Source organism: Sciurus carolinensis, chromosome 6 (assembly GCF_902686445.1).
Source record: "Sciurus carolinensis chromosome 6, mSciCar1.2, whole genome shotgun sequence".
Taxonomy (NCBI): Eukaryota; Metazoa; Chordata; class Mammalia; order Rodentia; family Sciuridae; genus Sciurus; species Sciurus carolinensis.
In genome coordinates this window covers 125,939,417-125,956,261 of record NC_062218.1, presented here as the reverse complement: position 1 = coordinate 125,956,261, position 16,845 = coordinate 125,939,417, and the positions used below count along the sequence as shown (strand labels likewise).

General features: G+C 32.4%; 1 protein-coding gene across 1 annotated transcript in view; it reads left to right on the top strand.

Moving 5' to 3' along the window:
* Ythdc2 (YTH N6-methyladenosine RNA binding protein C2) overlaps nt 1-16,845 on the top strand; it is a 74,027-nt gene that overhangs the window by 15,813 nt on the left and 41,369 nt on the right. Inside the window, 8 exon segments of the mRNA XM_047556048.1 lie at nt 1,374-1,540; nt 2,422-2,524; nt 3,344-3,458; nt 3,461-3,499; nt 8,531-8,638; nt 9,711-9,859; nt 11,165-11,300; nt 16,678-16,804. Of these exon segments, the coding sequence (XP_047412004.1) occupies nt 1,374-1,540; nt 2,422-2,524; nt 3,344-3,458; nt 3,461-3,499; nt 8,531-8,638; nt 9,711-9,859; nt 11,165-11,300; nt 16,678-16,804 (944 nt within the window).

The following is a 16,845-nucleotide window of genomic DNA, read 5'->3' as shown; positions in this document are numbered from 1 at the left end:
GAAGGATAATTTTGTAACACAGAATTCTAGGATGGTTGATTGTTCTCTCACAATGCTTAATTTCAGTCTACTTTATTCTTGCTTGCATGGTGTCTGTTGAGAAGTCAGATGTCATTCTTATTTTTGCTTTTATAGGTAAGGTATTTTTTTTTCCCTGTTTTCTTTCAGAAGTTCTCCTTTATCTTGAAATTTCTGTAGTTTGAAAATGATACATATTTATCTTCTCTTTAAAAGTATTTTTGGCAGTTCTTTCACATTTACATTTCTAGATTAACAAGTAAAGTTCATTCTAGGGGTTAAAATTTATATGAAAAGGTGATGTTCATAGTTGAAGAAATAAAAATCAAAATATGTTTATCATTGGCAGAAATTTAAAAAATTGATGATATTCTATATTTGCATGTTGGAAAATAGCCCTTTTGCTTTGGTGGCAGGGGTTTCAATTGTTTTGGAGAATAATTTGGTAGTTTTTCTAAGTTATGAATGTACATAGTTTGAACATTTTATTTCCAGTGATTTATAATACATAAATCTGTAGAAGTACAGGAGAATAGATTTCACTTCAGCATTGTTAATAGCAAGCAATAACACCAATAACCTAAAAAGTGAAAATTACTTAGATGTATAGTCATATTTGTTAAATTATAGCACATCCATAAGATGGAATGTGTACCTCTTAAAGTGCATTAGGTAGATCTCACAGGTTAAAAGAAAACTGCAAATTATAAACATTAAATACAGTAATCAATTTTAAAAAGTTTGTATCCATAATTTTGTAAATTATTTTTCTTGAAATGGTTCATGAGAAACTGAAAAGTAGTTTTATAGAGAGCATTTGGCTATAGGCTGGGTAAGACTTTTACTTCTTATTTTAAATCTTTATTACCTGCTTGAATTTTATTCATAGAAAAGTATTTGCAGTCCTGGGATTATAGACTGTTTTCTTTATGCTTTTCACTATTTGAAAACCCATAATGGAATTTAGATTATTATTTCACTGACTTAGAATGATTTGGGGGAGAAATAAAGTTTTTACAATAATAGTGACTGTTCCCATCTAGGAATATAATATATTTCTTTATTTGGGTCTTTTATTTTTTAACAGCATTTTGTAGTCTTTATATAATCCTTAAATACTTTCTGATAAATTTAATTTTAAATATTTTAATTTTAGTATCTATCAAGAACCAGATCTTTTAAAATTGTTTTCTAGTTGATTATTACCAGTTACATGAAAGTTATTGATTTTATGATTATTTTATTTGAACATTATAGAACTTTTTTAGTTCTTTTGGTGTTTCAGTTGATTTATTTGGATTTTTCAGGGTATGCAAAGTACATCATTTTATAGTATTTAAAAATTTTCATTTCAGATTCCTCAGTTCCTTTTAGATGATTGCTTTAAAAATGGTATCCCCTGCCGTATATTTTGTACTCAACCAAGACGATTAGCTGCTATTGCTGTGGCAGAAAGAGTTGCTGCAGAGAGAAGGGAAAGGATTGGTCAAACAATTGGTTATCAGATCCGATTAGAAAGCAGGTAAAGCCAGTCCTTGTATCTTCTTTAATGCTTAGAAAAGACTAAATGTATATATTTCATTAAAAATAGACATTGTGTTTGTTGATAAGTTAAATGATATTTTTTCCAAGTAAGTTTATGTTTGGATGTTGAAGTCATGCCTAAACTTAGTGAGATTTTGAATAGTTGGAAAAAGTTTGGATTACAGATACAGATCTCACAGTTCCATAATCTAGTGCAAATTTTTTTTACCTCAATTTCCTCTATAAAAAGAGATTAAAAAGGCATGTGGAGCACAGATTTGATGTAAAGTTTATAGTAAGCACTCAGTAAATGTTAGTAACTATGTTTTAATGTCATTGGTATTGGTTGAGGATTCCTTGTTCTAAATACTTGGGAGCAGAAGTGTATCAGATTTTGGAGGTTTCTGAATTTTAGGGTATTTGTATGAACTTACTGGTTGAATATCCATAGTCCAAAATGCTCTGAAATCTGAAACTTTTTGAGCACTTTGAATTTTGGCTTTTTGAATTAAGGATGCTTGGCCTCCATTAGGGATAATAATACCTCCTTTACAAAGAAGTACCATTTGTTTGTTTTCAGTAGAGATTAAAAAGGTTGATTTCATTTGTGATGTAGTTCTTTTCTCTAAGCAAAAAGTTTTTAAGGTTTTTTTAAAAACCTAATACATTACCTAGTAATAGAAAACTATTAGTAATAATACATTTGTGAGATTGTTAGACACAAAGTTATTTTTATAACTTTGTTAATAAACTGTACAAACTAGTATACTATAATTTTAGTAATACTTATTAAAGTAATATAAGGCTAGCATTTAATGTAACAGTTTTAATTACATACAGGATTTGTAATTATGCACTTTATTTTGATTTTCTAAAAAGGGTTTCTCCAAAGACGCTTCTGACATTTTGCACTAATGGAGTATTGCTTCGTACATTGATGGCAGGAGATAGTACATTGTCAACTGTGACACATGTTATTGTGGTAAGAATATTGCTAAATTTGTGATATATAACTCAGATTGCATAATAGTTAAATACATAATTACATTTGTAGAATAGGGTAAAAATGAAAGCTAATTTTTTGTTTTGAAAATGCTATTTTGATCAAATTATTTTGGTGCTGTAATTATTAGAAATAAATACTTGGTATTAACTTTTGTATTATCAGATCATATGAGGGAAAATAGAACAAGTAGGTAGTTTTTTAAAAATGTAAAAATTTTCATATGTGAAAATGATGCAAGTACTTAGAGTTCTCTAGAAATTGTGAAAGTTTTATTTCTGTACTTAGTCATCTGATCCCTCCTTTAATATCATTTATTTCCCAGTAGTGAGGGTATACTTTATAGTCATTTAATTTCATGATTAAGCTGTTAAATTAATTAGCTGATGATGGAATAAAAAGATGAGTTACCCTCTTATTAAAGAATTCTAACCTTTAACCACTTTGTACTATAAAAATATTAGATTGTTTTTAATCTATAAGCTTTTAATAAGAGCTTTTGATAACTTATGAAAATCAAAGAATGCACATGTGACTGATGTTAACAGAAACATAACTAATTTGAATTCATTATAGTTTTTATAGTCATATTCTGTGGGATAAAAGGCAGTACTTTTTTCATCCACATTAAGTTGTTAATGTCCGATTATTTCTAAATTGTCCATAATACAAAAGTTCCACTAATACTGATTGGGCTTATGCACATTTAATTTGAATTAATGTAAGTCCTGCAGTGCTAGTATTTTAGTCCTCCATAATCTTTTAACTGTTCCATTGTTTTATTTCTGTTTACTGCAGGATGAAGTGCATGAAAGGGATCGATTTAGTGATTTTTTACTTACAAAGTTAAGAGATTTGTTGCAAAAGCATCCAACTTTGAAACTAATTCTTTCTAGTGCTGCCTTGGATGTAAATCTTTTATAAGATATTTTGGAAGTTGTCCAGTGATATATAGTAAGTTAAATTATAAATTTCCTTATATAATTTTTATGGAAGAACTCTTTGGGGTATGATTTTGTGTTTTTTTCTAACAAAAATTGGAGAATGCTCAGAAGTAGAGGTCATCCATTTCTGTTTCTTATGAGATCGATTTCATAGTTCTCTGTTTTAGACTTCTCTTTTTCCATCTATAGCTCTTTCATGTTGTATAGTAAACCCAATTCTCTAATCTTAAAAAGAAGTATGCCTTATTTTGATCCTGTTTCCCTTTAAATTCCGATCTCTAGCTTCTTCCTTTTATTGCTAGATTCCTTTGTAAACTAGGGCTCCCATGTTTACTTATCATTCACTTCTGAATATTCTGACATTTAATTTTTGCTCTTGTTCTTTAATAAAAACTGTTTGTTTCCAATTCTTAAAAATTATAAATTCCTTTTCAAAAGTTACAAAAGTTGTATAGTTGTATGTGCTTTCTTTGTACATTGAGAAAAAGTTCACAGTTGGCCCTATCTTTTTGTTCCATTTCTTTTTTTTTTTTTATTATTATTGTGTACAAATGGGATACATGTTGTTTCTCTATTTGTACATGGAGTCAAGGCATACCATTTGTGTAATCATATGTTTACATAGGGCAATGATGTTTGATTCATTATTTTTTTTCCTTCCCCCCCACCCTTCCCACCCCTCTTTTCCCTCTATACAGTCCTTCTTTCCTTCATTCTTACCACACTCCTTATCCCTAACCCTAAACCTATCCCTAACCCTAATGCTAACCCCTCCCACCCCCCATTATATGTCCTCATCCACTTATCAGCGAGATCATTCGTCCTTTAGTTTTTTGAAATTGGCTTATCTCACTTAGCATGATATTCTCCAGTTTCATCCATTTGCCTGCAAATGCCATAATTTTATCATTCTTCATTGCGGAGTAATATTCCATTGTATATATGCCACAGTTTCTTTATCCATTCATCAACTGAAGGGCATCTAGGTTGGTTCCACAATCTGGCTATGGTGAATTGAGCAGCAATGAACATTGATGTGGCTGTATCTCTGTAGTATGCTGATTTTAAGTCCTTTGGGTATAGGCCAAGGAGTGGGATAGCTGGGTCAAATGGTGGTTCCATTCCAAGCTCTCTGAGGAATCTCCATACTGCTTTCCAGAGTGGCTGCACTAATTTGCAACCCCACCAGCAATGTATGAGTGTTCCTTTTTCACCACATCCTCGCCAACACCTATTGTTGCTTGTATTCTTGATAATCGCCATTCTAATTGGGGTGAGATGGAATCTTAGGGTGGTTTTGATTTGCATTTCCCTTATTACTAGAGATGTTGAACATTTTTCCATATGTTTGTTGATTGCTTGTAGATCTTCTTCTGTGAAGTGTCTATTCATTTCCTTAGCCCATTTGTCGATTGGATTATTTGCATTCTTGGTGCAGAGTTTTTTGAGTTCTTTATAGATTCTGGAGATTAGTGCTCTATCTGAAGTATGATTGGCAAAGATTTTCTCCCACTCTGTAGGCTCTTTCTTTGCATTGCTGATAGTTTCCTTTGCTGAGAGAAAGCTTTTTAGTTTGAAACTATCCCAGTTATTAATTCTTGCTTTTATTTCTTGTGCTATGGGAGTCCTGTTGAGGAAGTCTGGTCTTAAGCCGACATGTTGAAGCTCTGGACCTACTTTTTCTTCTATAAGATGCAAGGTCTCTGGTCTGATTCTGAGGTCCTTAATCCATTTTGAGTTTAGTTTCGTGCAGGATGAGAGATATGGGTTTAGTTTCATTCTGTTGCATATGGATTTCCAATTCTCCCAGCACCATTTGTTGAAGAAGCTATCTTTTCTCCATTGCATATTTTTGGCCCCTTTGTCTATTTGCTGATGATATGATTATATACTTAGAGGAACTAGGAAATTCCACCAGAAAACTTTTAGATCTCATAAGTGAATTCAGCAAAGTAGTGGGATATAAGATCAATGCACATAAATCTACGGCATTTTTATACGTAAGTGATGAATCTTCAGAAAGAGAAATTAGGAAAACTACCCCATTCACAGTAGCATCGAAAAAAATAAAATACTTGGGAATCAATCTCACAAAAGAGGTGAAAGATCTCTACAATGAGAACTACAGAACACTAAAGAAAGAAATTAAAGAAAACCTTAGAAGATGGAAAGATCTCCCATGTTCTTGGATAGGAAGAATTAATATTGTCAAAATGGCCATACTACCAAAAGTGCTATACAGATTCAATGCAATTCCAATTAAAATCCCAATGATGTACCTTACAGAAATAGAGCAAGCAATTATGAAATTCATTTGAAAGAATAAAAAACCCAGAATAGCTAAAGCAATCCTTGGCAGAAAGAGTGAAGCAGGGGGTATCGCAATACCAGATCTTCAACTCTACTACAAAGCAATAGTAACAAAAACGGCCTGGTATTGGTACCAAAATAGAAAGGTGGATCAATGGTACAGAATAGAGGACACGGACACGAACCCAAATAAATACAACTTTCTTATTTCCTGATATTGTGGATTTTAAAAGCATTGTTTGTATCAACTTACTAAGGTTGACCAGGTTCTTAAAATATATGCAAATGTATCACATATATATAAGGCTTATAAAAATTGGTTTTACAAAAATGAGTGCATACCTAATATATTACTTGTAAGTTGCTTTGTTTATATGACAGTAAATCATGAACAGTTCTCCAGTTCAGTAGCTCTGAATCTAGTTCATTATTTTAAGCAGCTGCTTTAGTATTTCATAATATGAATGTACCATGACTTATGTAACTATTCCTTTATTTTTGAACATTCATATTCTTATTTCTAGGGATGGGTCTTAAAAGTAAAATTGCTGAGTAGTAAAACACTGTATTTTTAATTTTAATAGCTTTTTCCATTTTACTTTTTGAAAAGGCTGAAATGCTTCATATTTTTGAAGTGTACAGGGCTGCTCACTTAATAGTTTTTACTCTTTTTTTTTTTTTTTTTGGGACACTGACATAATTACCAAACCTAATATTCAGATTTTACTAAGTATTTATTTATTTATTTACTTATTTATTTATTTTTGGTACTGGGAATTGAACCCAGGAGCACTTAACCACTGAGGCACATCCCCAGCCCTTTTAAAATATTTTATTAGAGACAGGGTCTTGCTGAGTTGCTTAGGGCCTCACTGAGTTGCTGAGGCTGACTTTGAACTCTAGATTCTCCTGTCTTAGCCTCCCGAGTTGCTGGGATTACAGGCATGCTTTATTTATTTATTTTTTATGTGATGCTGAGGATCAAATCTAGTGCCTCATACCTTTAAGGCAAGTGCTCTACCACAGAGCTACAACCCCAACCTCTAGTCAAAAATCTTAATTTGTATTTTCTGTATTATTTCTCACAGTTGGCCTTATTTTTTTTTATTTTTAAATTTTGGTGAAATGCTCACATCTCGTACTACTGCCTCCTGAATTTTACTATACATTATAGTGCTTTCTTTGTGATCTTCTCTTCTTTTTCAGAGTGCCTAAATTATGGTGTTTTCTAGGATTATTCATTTGATCCATTTCTTTGTTTCTTTTCACTCTCTCTTCCTTTATTATCATTAGTTTTCTTTCCTTCTTCTTCCCTGCTCTGTGATATACTTCACTAGCTATTGGAGATATATACTTAGTTCCCTGGAAGTTCTCATTCATGCCCTTTACTTCTGTTTTCTCGTGTATACTGATGACTCCTGAATCTTTATTTTCAATTCAGATTTTTGAATTGAGATATCTTACAGGCATCTCACTTCTAATCTACCCCAAATTAAATACTGATCTACAAAACTTGGTTTTCTTGTGTTGCCTGTCTTGGTTAATCATACTACTGTTGACCTAGTCACCTAAATCACAAACGTATATATTATCATAATATTTTCTTGGGTGATTAGGAGCATAAAATCTAAACCTCTTAATGGAAAGCTTGTTTTAGCACTGTACATTTGATACATGTGAAACCATACCCCCATTTCAACTAGCCAACCTGCTTCTCATTATATTAGAGTAACATCCTTCTTGTTTTGCAAGTCAGACCTCTAAGAATCGTAGTTGACACTTCTTTATCATTCTCCCATATTCATTGTAGTGCTAAATTCTAGATAGTTCACCTTCTGTTTTAAAAGTCTATCTACTACTATTCCATTTTTAGTATCTCCAGTCTCATTTAAATTATTGCAGTGAATTACAGTAGTTCCTACCTGATCTGGTTCTATTGTATTTTTTAAATCCGTTCTTCATATTGCATCCAGAATTGTGTTTTTGAAGTGGAATTATGTTTAATACTTCCTGGACTTAAATTTTTGAATGGCCTTATTTCAGGACAAAGACTTAAACCCTTGATGAGATATCTAGTTCTCTTACTTCATCTTGAACTACAGTCCTCTCTCTGCTCCCTGTTTCCCACCATTTTCCAAGTAGGTTGGCCTTTTTGTTTCTTGAAAACATGCTTCTTTCCACGATAGGGACTTTACACAAGCTATTTTTGTTCATTGCATGTGCTTTCCTTTTCATAGAGCATATTTACTTTGCTTATCTGCTTCTCTTGTTCCTTGTTTTCTCAGTGAAGTTGCTTTTTTTGGTTTGGTCAGATCCTTCTATTATATACTGTCATGGTGTCTTGTACTTCTCTCATAGAACTTTTCACAACTCTATTATTACTTTTTTCTGGATTATTGGATTAACGTCTGTCTCCTCTGCTACAGGAAATAGCTCTATTTCTGTTTGCCATTTCTATTTGTGGTGCCTAATGTGATGCTGGACACATAATAGGTAGATAATAAACACTGGAAAAAAATAAGCAGATGAACAGTTGTTTAAAAGAAAATTGTATTATAGACAGTTGTCTAAAACCCGAAGTTATATTTAAAAGATAATTAGTGCAGATCACTTGAACTTTGGTATTGCATTTGAATATTACACTCAGGATCATTAACTTGGGATTCTGATGTTTTTATGTCAATTATCTCTAAGATGCAAATTGATTTTTTTTTAAACTTCTATTATTTAGTACAGGGAAGACCGTTTGAAGTAAAAGAAATGTTTCTGGAAGATATTTTAAGAACTACTGGATATACAAACAAAGAAATGTTAAAGTACAAAAAAGAAAAACAGCGAGGTAAACTTTTTATCAAAGAAATATAAAAGAAATTACTATTGAAAATGACTTTTTTGGAGTACTCCACTTTATCGTATGGAAGTATAAGGACACTGGAAAGTGTTATTCTCTTGCATATATTTGTGGAAAATTATGTTAGAATATTATCCCAAATATACCTTTGCATTCTGGTTTGTGTTCTGAAAGTGGCAATTTATGAAAAGGAATTGAAAGTGGATACCAGAATTGAGGAGGTTTGAGTATATTTACACCCAAAGATTCAACCATTCTTTTCAGGAAGCAAAAGAGAATATGCTGGTTGCTTACCACTTGTCTCTTAGGTGGGAAAGGGAGTAAAAAGAGTAGCACCTGAGCAAAGATGGGCTTATCTTCCATAAAAATGTGAAGATTTTCAAATCTTCATAGTCTTCTGGGATTACATGTGTATTTCAAATATAACATTATTTGACTATTAAAACATCTCATACTATATTTCAGCTTTCAAATTGGGGTTTAGATTCTTTTTTATTTACTTTTAGTTGCATTGGTCATCGTGGTACTGGCTTCAGACTTTGATTCCTTTGTTTACTTTGTATGACAATAGTTAAATATCAACTCGTTTGAATTCTTCACTTCAAAAGTTTAATTATCAATGCAGTGCAGAATCACTTATATGTAAATTGTGAAATTCCTATATCTTGAAACTTTTCAAACTTTTGAATTATATGTAATTGTATGTCAAACAGCTGGTTTGGTGTTAGGAGTTTAATTAGTTTTCTGTAAAGTGTTATATGAATATTAGTCATTAATTTAAACAATATGTATAATATGGATAAAAATACTCTTCTTTTAATTCTGGACTTACTTAGAAGTAAGCTTCTTACCAATAGATGTATTTAAGGAGTTATATATGTCCTTGTGGTTTCGCATAATACATTATATTAAATATTCTTGATATAGTTTAAAAAGTAACTGCAAAATAAGACCAGCTTTTTATATGATATCAGATTCACTTAATACTTTTTAAACAAAGGAATGCATTTTAAAAAGGAAAGGACTTATTTAATTATTTTTCCTTTGGTAATTAATTTAGAAGAGAAACAACAAACCACACTTACGGAGTGGTACTCAGCCCAAGAAAATACTTTCAAGCCTGAATCTCAAAGGCAGAGAACTGTTCCAAATGTGACTGAAGAGTATGACTTATTGGATGATGGTGGTGATGCTGTCTTTAGTCAACTGGTAAGACCTTACTGGTGTCACAATTTTGAGTGAAAATTATGTAGGTTAAGGAATATTTTTTGAAGTAATTATTTTTTACTGCATAATTGAAGAGTAATTCTCTTAGTTTATCTTAGACTACAACATATTTATATATTTTCAAGAACAGCTTTTCTTTCTTCTTTCTCCTCCACCCCACTCTCAAGCTAGGTGCCAAGCACTGTACCACTGAGCTCTGCCCCTAACCCTGAAGTTTCTTTTTAGAAAAGAATTTAAGTGTTTTGAGCATGAGAAGATACATAATGCAGAGATACTTCCAGTTTTTTTTTTCAGTGTTTAAAATTCTAATGCATCCAAATGAACTGTACATGAGTTTTAAAAATTACTTGAAGTTTTAACAGAGTAGAGTGATTGGATTAGGGGATGAAAGAAAGGAGGAAAAGGGAATGAATGTACTGGAGAATGAAATTGATCAAATTATGTGCATGTATGAGTGAATACGGCATAGTGGATCCCACTCTCATGTACAATTGTAACGTACCAATTAAAAGCCTAAAAAAAAAGGAATGTTTTAAAATTGTTAATTTAGTATAGGGGAGATCCATTTGAGTCTATGAACAGCATTTTGACCTTGTAAATTAGTGACCTTGCTGACAATTACATTACCTGAGGAGCTTTTAAAGCTCTGTGGAACCTGGTCCTCTATAATAAAGATTCTGTCTGGGCACAGTGGCATGTGCCTGTAATCCCAGCAGCTTGCGGGGCTGAGGCCAGCCTCTGAAAAAGTGAGGTGCTAAGCAACTCAGTGAGACTCCTGTCTCTAAATAAAATACAAAATAGGGCTGGGGATGTGGCTCAGTGGTCGAGTGCCTCTGAGTTCAATCCCTGGCACTGCCCCCAACTCCCCTCCCGCCCCCCCAAAACAATAGAATCTGAAGTTCCTTCTGTGGAGTGGGATCTGGCATCAGTGTTAAAAAACTCCAGGTGATGCTTCCTCTGACCTATAGTTGGAAGAGGAAATAACTGATGTATAGATACATTTAGGAAAATTCTATCAGAAGTATAATTAGTTAATGTTGTGCCTGGATCATAGTTCTTTGTTTACAAACTCATTCTCAGATAAAGGATTAATGTAAGAACAGGATAATAGCATTGTGAGTCATAAAGTTTGTAAGATGGAATGAGGAACTTTTGCTGTATTACATATAATATAAAATGGCATATGGTCATACGGTTAGTAGTTCTTATTGCCATTGTGTCCATTTTCCATTCTTTGCAAGCTGGTGTAGTTGTTTGTAATGTACAATTTTTTTTTTTTATTTAAAGACAGAAAAAGATGTGAATTGCCTTGAACCATGGTTAATCAAGGAAATGGATGCTTGTCTTTCTGACATATGGTTACATAAAGATGTTGATGCATTTGCTCAGGTCTTTCACCTTATTTTAACTGAAAATGTTAGTGGTAAGTTTATTTGAATTTGTAAATTACTATCGCAGTTATGGTACAACTATAGTTTAATTCAGAATGTATATACTACATTTTTGTTCACAGTCAATAATTATTTGATTTTTTGGAGTATTATTTTATGTCAAATGTAAAAATCAGGATCTTATTAGCATGTCATAGTGGAATTGATAAAGTGTTGTGTTAAATCAGGGATCTAACCTAGTATCTTTAGAATAATTTCATGAGGTCTGTATATACATGATGATTATTTACAAAAATGCCTTTATATATACATGTTGTATACATACATACATTCTGGTCCCCTAACCCTACTCCCTAGGAAATAATTTCTTAGGTTTTCAAAGAGATTTCTGATTTCAAAAAAAGGGAAGAAAACAATGGATAATAACTTTTGCTCTAGATTGCTCATTTAGTAAATGAAAAACTTTAGTATATCTTTTTTTATATGGGCTCAAATTCTAATTTGTATGTACATACATTATATTATGTGATATATTTTCCACTGATGAGTTATCCTCATTTTGTTAGATGATTATGGTGAATTTCAGAACTCCGTAGGCTTCTAGGCAAAAGGCAGATTGAATTGTTGGAAAGCATATAAATGTCAAGTAGCTTATCTCCTCACCTAAACCTCTCAGTATTGTAATTTAAACCTCTCAGTAGTATTGTAATTATTGTTGATCATTCCCTTTTTGAAACATCTTCTTTAATCAACAGCTGATATTTCATACTTGGCTTATTTTCTTTCATTTTTCTGACTATAACCTCTTGGTTTCCTTGAGAGGATCTTTCTCCTTTTTTCTGACCTCTAAATATGAAATGTCCTAGGCTTGATGCTTAGACCTTAACTTCTATTTACGTTTGCTTGTTACATGGATCTCATTTAGTCATGTAGTACACATACATTTTAAATGACCTCTCATTTTTATAATCTGCAGTCTAACTTCCTCACTGACTTTAATACACCTGATCACTTGCCATTTCTAGTTTCTTGTCTGTTAGGTGAGTAAAATTGTCCCAAACACCTTTCGGTTCCTTCACCATTTACTTCCTTCCCAGCCTGCTCTTTTCCCTCATGTTTTCCTTTATAGTTAAGTGGGCACTACCATTCACCTTAGTTGCTAAGGCAACAAATTATATGTAGACTCATTCTTGACCTTGATCTCATAAACCATATATAATCGATTAGCAAGTCCCATTGACTTAATTCTCTAAAATATACCTTCTCTGATCACATTTTATTTCCCCTGCCACCATTCTAATCCAAGCCCACATTTCTCTCCTGAACGTTGTGGTAGCCCACTGACTCCTTCTTTTTTTATGTTGCATTTTGTTCTCCATAGAACAACCATATTGATATTTGGAAAACTGCCACTGGCCTACTCTCAACTCTTCCATGCTTCCTCTTACATTGTGAATGAAAATCAAAGTCCTTTCTGTGATTGCATCTTTGCCTTTTTCATCTAATTTTCTACCACTCTGCTTTTTGTTCATTGTGCTTTAGACATACCTGTTGTCTTGCTTTTTTTCATAAATGCTGACACAGTCCCATCTTTTGGCCTTTGGTTTGTTGGTTTTTTTGTCTGGAATGCTCTCCCTAAAACTTATGTGATTCAGTGCCCCCTTAATTTCAGACTCTGCTTAGATATTGCCTTCTCAGGTCTTTTCTGCTTACTAAAAGTGTATCCTTTTCTGACTATTTATCCTTACCCTGTTTTGTTGTTCTTTTTTGTCCTTTCAGTACTTGATATCATACATTTTTAATTTTTTTCCTACCTGTTTCATGTACCATGCATGAGGGCAGAAACCTTGTCTATTTTACACATCTCTGGGTTCCCACAAGTTCATAGTACATCTTTTAAACTGTGTGTTCAATAATGTTATTACTTTTAAAAACATCTTTACCAAATGATAAATTGTTTGAACATGTTTAACGACAGTAGTTCACTTAATTTTCTTGAGGATATTCTTTCAAATTTGGATTTTTTTAATTGCAACATATAATATGTTGTTTTGTAATATGCTGAAGTGAAACCCATCTGCTTCTACCCTTTTCTGCTTATGGTGTGATAATGAAGAAATTTAGTATGTATATATGTCTGACAGACTTTCAGGTATATGAATATAGTTATTATTTTTCCTTGAAGTTTTTTGTTCCCTGAGCTATTACTTCAACTTCTTTTTTTGCAAAAACCAAACCAAACCAAAAAAAACATGGTGTCCAGTCCCATCCTGCCCTGGTCTGCCTTTTTTGGACATGTTTTATCCTTCTAAAAAGCATAGTGCTCAGTTCTGAGTTTAATCTTTACATAACTATATTAGGAGGAATAGGTCTATTAGCCTAAAAAAACTACTCTATTTATATTAATTCATTCTACCTCTTTTCCAAACACATTGTCTTATTGATTTTTTATGTCTCTGAAAATTCTAGTTCTTTTTTAACATTTTATTAAATTAACCCCAATCATGTACTTATTATTCTGAGTTATTTTGAATTTAAGACATAGAATTTATTCCTTTAAAATTTCATATTACATTCTATTTGGCCCATATTTTCTGTTTAACAACTTAATATTAATAAACTATCTCAGTTTATTGATTTGATAGGGTTAGGTCAAAGACCAAACATTGTGGTATGCAACAAAAGACTTTAGATAATATGTAGGTATGATTGTTTAATCAGTTATAATCCTGTATGTCTACTGGTCTGACAAACCTCTTAAATAAGGATCTTCTGTCATTTCTTATTCTTTGTAAATGTGTTTTGGCTCCTATTGATGTACTTTTATAAAGCTCATAATTTTTTGGAAATCTGTATTTTGAGAAATAATGTTTTGTATTTGAAAGTGTGGATATTTGTTCGTCTTCAGTTTTCTGGCATTCTCTTTTTTCCATTTTGAAAAGATATTACTCTGAAGAATTTTACAGTCTTACTTGAAAGTTACAAGATTAAAAGTCTGAGACATATTGTATTTTAAGTATTTAAGTATTATCCTTGACTATCTTTCTAGATAGTTCTTTTTTTAAAATTTTTTTTTTATTGTAAACAAATGGGATACATGTTGTTTCTCTGTTTGTTCATGGCGTAAAGGCATACCATTTGTGTAATCATAAATTTACATAGGGTAATGTTGTTTGATTCATTCTGTTATTTTTTCCCTTCCCTCCCACCCCTCCCTCCCCTCTTTTCCCTCTATAGATAGTTCTTTAGAGAATACTATATTACTTTGGTAATGGTCATCCTGTGGTCCCACATTCTTTGTCTATGTTTATATGCTTTCCTGAGTCTAGTATTCTAATATCTTTAGCCATATGAAGAAGACAAAAACTGCTGTGGTAGCTTTATGAACATTTCTTCACTTTCCAACTTTTTGTTAATCTCTAATATTTCTACTCTTGGTTGAAATGCTTCATGTGATCCAAGAAATTGTGACCTTTATAGATTTCTTTTTAGTACCATCATTTTCCCCATGTGATCCTGTAGAAGTAGCTAATAATTAGTAAGACTAGCCATTTTATGTTGTACTTACCATACTAGTCATCTTTTGCTATGTACCATATGAGTTCAAAGCTTAGCAGTCACAAACATTTATTGTTGCATACTTCCCGAGAGTTAAGAATTAGGAGTTACTTACCTGAGTAGTCTGACTCTAGTCTCTCATGAGGTACATTTAAGCTGTTGGTGTGGAGGGGAGGGCTACAGTCATCTAAGGATTTATTGGGGCTGCTTCCAGAAAGGTTCACTCATGGTTGTTGGCAAGAAACCTTAGTTTGTTGCTATTACTAGGAGTCCCCATTCCTTTGCTATCTAGGTTATCTTTTTCTCCTCATGATGAAGTAACTTGCTTCTCTAATAGTGATAATTGAGTGTCTATGTTTCCAAAAATAATAAATAAAAATACAAGTCATTAAACACTTTGCAAACCCATAGAATGTGTAACACCTGTAGAATTCGGGTGATGAGGTATCAGTTGTTAACAAATTTACCATTTTGGTAGATAATGGGAGAGGCTATACATTGTAGGGCAGAGGGCATATAGGATATTTTATTTTATTTTATTTTGCTCTCGATTTTGCAGTGAAGGTAGAACCTCTTTAAAAAAATAAAATCCAAAAAACAAAAGCCTGAGGTAATTCTCTTGTACATTCCTTCCCCACTTAAAAACCTCTGGATGTTTAGTGATAATGGATACATATTTTAGGGTATTAATTAAATAATGAAGATAATTGCATATATATGGAAAATCAATTTTTTTCTTTTGTAATTTTCTTAAATTATACCCTGAGGTTTGTTCCCAGGGATGAATTCTTTCTTAAAAATATCAGTTTTGTAATTTAAGCAAATTAATGCTAAGCAATTATATTTGAATTGCTTGAAAAATATATTCTTGGAAGGAACTTTTAATGGAACTTAAATTATCTTCTTATGGAGGTGTTCTATGAGAAGTAAACTTTTTGCCAGTGTTCCTTGCTATGGTTTGGATATGGTTTGTCCCCACCAAAATTCAGGTTGAAGTTTGATCCCCAGTTTGGTAGTGTTGAGGGGTGTTGGGACCTTTAAGAACTGATTAGGTCATTAGAGAAAATTAGTGCTTTTCTCAAAGGTGTGAGTTCTTGCTCTGATAGGATTGGATTGAATACCCTTAGAGTAGGTTATTAGTAAGGGAAGCCACCCCCACATGCTTGGCCCCTTTTGCATTAAGCTATTCACTACTTCTCTGTTATGAGTTGAGCACTTCTTGCCTCTCATGGAAACTGAACAAACACAGTGCCATGTTGTTGGACCTCCAGAACTGTTAGCTAAATAAACCTCTTTCTTCTAAAAATTACCCAGTCTCAGGTTATAGCACCCAGTCTCTGAAGTTATAGCAACAGCAAATGGGCTAAAACATTCTTATGAAGTATTTTGGAACTATGTCTTAAATAAGTGTAAAACAAAACCAACAGAAAATTGTCATGAACTTTGCTTGAAGCTTTTAAGCATTCATTATAGTCATTGATGAAGATTACATTTTTAAATCTTGAAGTATGTCTTGTCATTTGGTGATTAAAGCAATATCTAGATTTAAGATCATTATTTAAGGGTTTGATAAGTTAGTAGCATTCCTTTCCTGTTTTGATTATAAGAATGAGCTTTAAACGGTTTAATAGCCATCATTCCTTCTACCTTCACACTAACAATCTCTATTCCATCTGTTTAGATAAGGGCTTATCACTAACAGATTTCCTTGGATGATCTGATTTGAGGGTTTATATAATGTATCATGTAAAGTGAAGGAACAGAAAAATTCTGCCACTTAAATTTAAAAAACAAAATGGTTTTAAATATTTTAGAAATTGAACAGTTTTATTTATTCTTTCCTTCTTTTAGTTGATTACAGACATAGTGAAACCAGTGCAACAGCTCTGATGGTTGCTGCAGGACGAGGTTTTGCAAGTCAAGTAGAGCAGTTAATTAGCATGGGAGCCAATGTCCATAGTAAAGCATCAAATGGCTGGTAATTTTAAATTATATCCATTCTTTGTTTCTTTGTGTAGC